The 7761-nt window shown below is 33.4% G+C and overlaps 2 protein-coding genes across 2 annotated transcripts in view; both read left to right on the forward strand.

Annotated features, from left to right (window-relative positions):
• Positions 1-7361, forward strand: part of LOC107707436 (fatty acid 2-hydroxylase-like) — a 27402-nt gene extending 20041 nt beyond the window's left edge. Inside the window, exons 2-6 of the mRNA XM_016511435.1 lie at positions 2195-2290; positions 5859-6001; positions 6159-6259; positions 6736-6908; positions 7022-7361. Coding sequence (XP_016366921.1) covers positions 2195-2290; positions 5859-6001; positions 6159-6259; positions 6736-6908; positions 7022-7360 — 852 coding nt within the window. The 3' untranslated portion in view covers position 7361. The remainder of the gene's footprint in view (positions 1-2194; positions 2291-5858; positions 6002-6158; positions 6260-6735; positions 6909-7021) is intronic.
• Positions 7362-7366: 5 nt separating this feature from the next.
• LOC107707407 (fatty acid 2-hydroxylase-like) overlaps positions 7367-7761 on the forward strand; it is a 6423-nt gene continuing 6028 nt past the window's right edge. Inside the window, exon 1 of the mRNA XM_016511395.1 lies at positions 7367-7375. Within this exon, the coding sequence (XP_016366881.1) occupies positions 7367-7375 (9 nt within the window). The remainder of the gene's footprint in view (positions 7376-7761) is intronic.

The raw sequence follows: 7761 nt of genomic DNA on the forward strand, positions 1-7761 counted from the left end.
TAGCGGTTGTAATTACATCAGCAGATTCGGCACATTCGCGATAGAAAAGTGGCGCTTTCACGTTATGGTATTACAACTGTGAAATTACAAACAAATAATACACATTCTGAGACATGAACTGAAATGAATTGTGAATTTTATTTAACATTAAATCGTCCTCCTCCCATTTTCACCTCAAAATTATGGGGAAGCTGTGCCTCCCCTGCCTCCCCCGACGAGCCGCCACTGACTCTGAGTAAGCTTTAGCTGATGTCAGTGTCAACAGAAGTGCACTGAAAGATGGGTTTACATGTGTGTATCGGAATAGGGAATATCTGGTCAGGCTCGTTTGCTTTTAAAAGTTCTGGTCTGTTCACCATAAGACGAATGTGGCTTAGTTTGTTGCAGTTGTTATTGTTTCTTACAGAATTATGTTTTTGTAGTGGGGGAAGCCCCCTATCACTTCACTATGAATTTATTTGATCAAATAAATGCAGGCATGGTGAGCATAATAGACTTATTTCAATCTATATTAGTCATACATGGTATATTAGTTGGTTATTTTTCAAGTTTATTAGTTATAGTGAAGGGTGGAAAGGAGGCCTAATATAATAAATTCTATTTTATTATATCTAACTGATTCGGTTGAAAGTGGAGCGGAAAAAATGGTGATTTAGGGGCCAGGGTTAATCACCTCTTTAACGTTAGAATGGTATGGTGCAATGCAAGACCTGATTAATTCTCACCTGTCCCACCTAACTAGCCATCTGTGAAGGGTGTGTTTGAATGTGAGTGTGACCCTATGGAGAAAAGATTAGCGCTTCCATCCTGTAGGATGAGGCATGACGTAATGTGTGCAGTGATGTGTGTATCATGTGGATAAGGCATTGTGTACTTTGTGTGGTGGTATGATGATGATGATGATGATGATGAGGCTAGGTGTATCTATGACGTGAAAAGCTTATTTGTCATATTTATGATCACAATTGTCTGCACCATATTGTTGGAATTTTTACTGTTAGATTTGATTGTCACTGATATTTTTAGTTTTATTAGAATTTGTGGTTTTATTTTTCTGAACAACAGCAGATCTGATTTACAAGGGATTTTTGTAACTTTAATGTCTTAAGCCCCGTTCACACCAAGAACGATAACTATAAAGATAACGATATTAGCGTCCACACCAGCGAACGATATCGTCTGTTTATTCTAAGCGCACGCGTTTCTGCCTCTTTAAATTCTTGAGCTCGTTACAGCAGGATGGATTCTGATTGGCTGTCAATTTTTTATCATTTATCAGCTGGAGAAAAGTTTTGAAAGTGATTCCAACGATATCGTTTCTCTTTGTCTTTTTTGTTATAGCTAGGACTGTGCTATTCTTTAATATTGAGAACGATTTTTAGAACTATACCTTTATCGTTATCTTTATAGTTATCGTTCTTGGTGTGAACGGGGCTTTATTCTAGTACACTATCTCTGATTTTTTATTTTATTTTATATTTTATTGAAAGTATTTAGTGCTTTGTTTTTGTTAGTATTTATTTTATTGATTTAGGTTTTTGAACAACAGCAGGTCTGACTTTACGGAACTTTAGTGTATAATTTTTAGACTTAAACCAGAAATATTTCCGAATGTCAATTTTGATTCCACAACTAATATACTTTTGAATTGAGCACACATTTTAATTATTGATATATTTATTTCTATGTAAATATTGCATGTTTTTCAAATAGTTACTCAAGTAAAATATCGGTAATAACGATCAAATTAAATAAAAGTAGTTTACACATTATTAACATTAAAAATATACTAAATTTTTCCTAACTAAAATACTTTTTCATAATTAAAAAAGTAAGCCTTTTTACCTTTAAAGAAAGGAATAGTGCTTGTAAAAATAAACAAAATAATAAAAATAAAATGTACAAAATTAATGTACACTCGCATAACATGAAGGCTTGAAAGTTTCTATTTACACAAAGCAGGTCACCTCATGGTGGCTGCTATGTTGGGATCACATGACCAGTCAGATGCTACTTGCTGCAACTCCGTATTTCCCAGGTTCATATCTCAAATAAGGCCATGAATCAAATATACAGTAATTCAAACAAATTCATAACAAATGCTGACACAAATTGAACACGGATGAATTTCATCTCATCAAATATGATCATGAGGATCACGTTTTTCTGAACGGTTCCTGTTCTTCTGTACTAGACTCTGAGACACAGGAAGAAGATCCCAGAAAGGACCACAGAAGAAGAAGAAGAAACTTCGGCCATCAATAAGTGCAGCAAAGTCAACGAAGAAACGGTATGCAAAAGTGAAATACAAACTGATGTTACAGGCATATTCCTGATTAAAATACAAGCTGTAAGTTAAGTCACAAAAAATGCTTTTTTAAAACAAATACAATTATGGCAATAATGCACAATCATTCAAAGACTGCACTATAGACTTCCATTTTAAGTGCATTTCTGTGCATGTTTCTTTGGCACAAATAAGGATGAGACAGGATGTTAGATTAGCCATCTAGCTGATTAGTGAGGTCAACTAGTTTATCTAGAATTTTTCTCTCTTTAGTTGTAGCTTGGTTAATATTTTGCACTGTAGTGCTACGCGTCCTGTGTGAACGGCCCATGGGAAACACATCTGATCGATGTGTGGTGGACATGACGCTAAACCAGTCTAAATGTATATTACTTCCTGAAGACATTACGAAAACATAGTTTTACACATTCATAGGCTTAAAATTACTTTCTGTGGTAATCAACAGATGCTGGCGATTGAGCTGAACTTGCATTTAACCCAGAACAGTCATTTAATCGCTGTATCACACATTTGTTTGCTTGTCATCTGGAAGTGAAGCTTTAGTTCATATGACAGGAAACCACAAGTAACCATTCCTCTTTTTGCTTGAAGCGACAGTGAAACACAAGCAGAGCAGGTGACTTTCTGTTACTCTGTCTTTCTTGTACATTGATTATCATTTAAGACTTATTTCTTTAAAACTTCCTTTTTTCTTGTGGTTGAACGATGCCACAATCTGGATAAAGCCAAAATATTTTTGTGCTTCACTGACAATGAAAAGATATGTGAAAAATGCTTGTGTATACACTTCTCTCACTCTGTGTGTGTGTGTGTGTGTGTGTGAATGTCCCGTGTGTGTCCTCTATCAGAGGCATACAGGTCTTTCACAAGCATCGATTGTTTTGTGAATTTGACAGACAGGGTCAACGATTTAGAGAACACTGACCCCTTTGCAGAACCGCGCTGTACCATTCATTACTACGTCTAGTAATAAATATGTGCATGCGTGTATGAAGTTGGAGAAGTATTTCCTTATTTACTAGTAATTTATAAAAGAAAAAAAGAAATTTTACTTAAGGAAAAAAAAGTTAAAATATGCATTTACATATGAGGGTGTCAGTATGAAGTTCTTAATATTAAATTTTTAATAATACATTATTACTTTATGTATATGTGTATTTAGAAATTATAATTGTAATTTTTAAAAATAATTTCTATTATTAGAACCTCCCAAAACTATTATTATATAATATTACATAATTTGTAAATTATATTTAATATTTGTTATAAAGATTTTGTGTGTATAAATATAGTTAAAATGAAAATATTATATTTTATAATAATTATATAAATTATAATAATTATTCTATTAAAAAAAAAAATTCACCTTTTGTTTTTTACAGTAAAAATATGACCCACCCAGACTTGTTCTTACTCTGTCATTCTTACTCTGTGTTACACTACAGGCCAAAACATAACCTGTGCATCAGGCTTAGGCATAACAACCAACACCGTAATTAATGCCGTAATGAAACTTGAAAGCCAGACAGGATAGGCAGTCCAGACCAGATTTCTGGGTTCATTACAGCAGGAATGTGGTCTCAATTGCTGCACTCCCATTCATTTCAGCATTGCTGTAAAGCAAAAGCCATTCATTCATCCTAACATGTCCACCTATTGATGATATGACAGACATTTTCTAGAATTAAACCTGAATACATTGTTCTGTCCTCCTCCTCCTCGTTCCACAGAACAAGTCAAGTGGGTGGTTATGGTTAAGCTGCTCTTCATATTCTGTCATGCAGTAATAACTATAAATAACACTGAATAAATCAGAGCTATTATGATGAAGCTTTTATTTTGTTTTAAATTGGCCCCCTAGATCAGTGTTTCCCAACCTTTTTTCAGTCGCGGCACCCTTTGGAAATTTTAACGAACTTGTGGCACCCTACAAAATTAATTTTGTCACAATATTTGAATTTCTAACTTCGATATGATAATTTGAAAAGTATAGATATTCGGTACAACAGGGAAGAACTGCAGAATATAATGTCATACAGATATTTTGAATATTATTAAAACTTTTTGTCCATCAATGGTGGCAATCAGTAGGCTAATTTCTAATGAAGAGAACAATTTATATGACAGATTTTAATGTAGGCTTTTATACATATGTAAACATCATTTAATTACCATTATAACTAGCTATCTCACAAATTTTTGCTCACTCAGTGTTTTTTTTATTTTACAGTGGGGTAATTTTGGTGCAGTAGCAAGAGATAGCTTGATTTCAAAATAAGGGGTATCGCCCATCCCTAGTGCATAGGTCTTGGGTCTATACTAACTCCAGTGTGTCATCTTAGACACACCCACCACCTCTGCTTTATATTGTTATAGTGGCCCCTAGTGGAGAACGTAGGAAAAGCATCTGGTCAAAGTTTTCACCATAAACAAGGAACAGTCAAATGATTCAGCAAACTAACATCATTGATAGCCAACATTCCTGGTGCGCAGTACTTCCTGAACTCTGTTAACTTTTACATAATGGCAGGAAAATGAACGGAATATTTAATAAGATGGCAATAAATGGTTATGTTAGTCATCTGGTTAACTTACATGACCTTGTTAGTATGAAGTGAATTTTAATATTAATAATTTTGTCATATTGAATTATGATGAATACATTAAATTACTACAGAATTATTTTATAACAGGATGGATTGTTTTAGACACAAACCAACTAATAACACAAAACATCACTGATTATTACAAATGACTAACATGTTCACTAAATAATTCCTATTTTACCTCTGAAATAAAATAATATAAATATTAGATGAAAAACTTAAATGAAATTAAATGTTGCCTTGGCAACTAACTGAAATAAGTAAGTTGAAGTACTAAAATTACTACAAATAAAACTGGAATAAAAATAAAGCTAAATAGAATATATATATATATATATAAACGAATATAAATAACCCTGCTCTCGACAGACGTTCTGTATCTTGTGATCAGCTGGCACATTTGGCATGGTCCTACATCGTGACTCTGGAGAGGTGTTAATATGCGCATGATTGCCAACATGTCAGCCTGCTGTTTCAAAATTACACGCACAGAGCCATGCATAGATAGGCGTCTGTTGCTTCAGGTTAAGTCCACCTTGAGTTCAAGGCCTCTGCTTCCTTTGAATCTTGGTGAGGTGCATAGTAGGGATGGGCGTATCGATCCGAAGTATCGATATATCGATACTGACGCGAGTATCGAAAGTATCGATACTCAAACAAAAATATCGATACTAAGGTGCGTTTTATTTACCAGTGGTTGTGTTTATTTAACAAAAATAAAAATAATAATAATAAAACAAATTTGTTAAAGCCCTAAAACTAAAATAAAATCTTAAAATATAAAAATAATTCAAAATACTTTAATAGTATATAAATAATATTAGAATAACACTGTTATTGGTTATAAATAATATTTATGAATATTATTAATTATATTATAATAATATGTATTAATATTTATTTAATATAAAATAATATTTCAATTTTTTTCGTTGTGCATACAGGATCTGGTAGACTGGCGGAAGCCACTGGCCTGGCAGGTGGGATACCTCAGAGAGAAATATGACACGTGGGTCCATCAGCCTGTGGACAGACCGATCAGGCTGTTTGAGAATGACTTTTTCGAAGCCAACACAAAGACTTCTTGGTAAGACAAATCACATTACAGGATTTACTGCTTGTGTTTGTTTAGTTAAACATTGTACTTTAATAAGTAATAGTGTTATGCTACAGGAGTTGCTACGTTATGTGTGTGGTGGTTAATTAACAGATACTTGAACTTTGTTATGTGTGTGTTTTTGCAGGTACATGGTGCCAATTGTATGGATGCCTTTGGTGATCTATCTGTGCTGGTACTGCTATTCGTTACTGGCACAAGAGAGGACAAGACTGTTTATTACATCAGGTGTGTGAAAAGTGTGTTTTAAGACATTCTTAGTTGATTTACTTAGTCCTCAGACGTATTATTTTTACTTTACTAGTATTTATAAACTATTATAGTATTTATTCATATTTAGAATGTTTTTGAGCTTTTTTACATGTATATTTTATTTTATAGTTTGTAGTAATTTATTTGGGGGGGGCTTTCTACATAGCTTTAATTTAATATAGATTTCTGTTTTATTTTTATTTTTAAACCTAATTATTTCAGTTAGTTGCCAAGGCAAAATGTTAAGTTTTTTTCCATCTGATATTTATTTCATTTTAGTTTACCTTTATTCCAATTACCAAAAACATTTTTTATAGTTTTAGTTAACATTAACAATACTGGCAGAAACACCCTTCTGACATAAGTGACACAGTTAAATAAGTAAATGATCTCAGTGAAGGATTATGGATTGGTGGATTATTTTTTTTTTATTTTACACATTTACTTTTTAGACTACTCCATTCTGGTCCACAAGTACAGCTTTCCGTTCATCTTCATGCTTGGCATGTTCCTGTGGTCGTTCATCGAGTACTGCATCCATCGCTTCGTCTTCCACATGCGCCCGCCCGCTCACAATTATTACCTTATCACACTGCACTTCCTGTTGCACGGTCAGCACCACAAGGTGTGTGATTTTGTTCGATACTTGAGATTCATGAATAATTAATTGAGAAGTTGAATTGACATAATTCATTAGATATTGACGAACCTCAACCCAACTCTTTTCTTACCCATCAGTCTCCGTTTGACGGCTCACGTCTGGTGTTTCCTCCGAGTCTGGCCGCCATCGCCATTGGCGCTTTTTACCTGATACTCAGGCAGCTGTTGTCTGAGGGTCTGGGAACCTCCCTGTTCGTCGGGGGTCTGTGTGGATACGTGGTCTACGACATGATCCACTACTACCTGCACTACGGCTCGCCACGGAGAGGCTCCTACTTGTACGGGCTGAAAGCGTACCACGTCAAACACCACTTTGAACACCAAAGGGCAGGTGAGGACATGAGATTTGAGATGATGGGCATTAGAGCATCTCTCTACAAAATAGAAGAGCTTAAGACCAGTGCCAAGTTAAAGTAAATAAAAATGTTTACTGTAAACAATATGTATAATTTACTGTGACCTTAAAATACATTGTTGTATACAAAAAAGTCATTTAAAGTATTTTTTATTACTTTTATTATTTTTTTTAAATATATTAAATGTATACATTTAAAATAATAATAATGATAATTTACTGTGATCTTAAAATACATTGTTGAATACAAAAAAGTCATTTAAAGTATTTTTTATTACGTTTGTTTTTTAAAATATATTAAATGTATACATTTTAAATAATAATAATAATTTACTGTGACCTTAAAAAATACATTGTTGTATACAAAAAAGTCATTTGAAGAGTTTTTTTATTACTTTATTTTTTTAAATATTTTTTTTACTCTAATGCTTTACAATACCTAAGTTTGCAAAGTCAATTATAA

The sequence above is a fragment of the Sinocyclocheilus rhinocerous genome, unplaced genomic scaffold, assembly GCF_001515625.1.
Source record: "Sinocyclocheilus rhinocerous isolate Xijiao unplaced genomic scaffold, SAMN03320098_v1.1 scaffold534, whole genome shotgun sequence".
NCBI lineage: Eukaryota > Metazoa > Chordata > Actinopteri > Cypriniformes > Cyprinidae > Sinocyclocheilus > Sinocyclocheilus rhinocerous.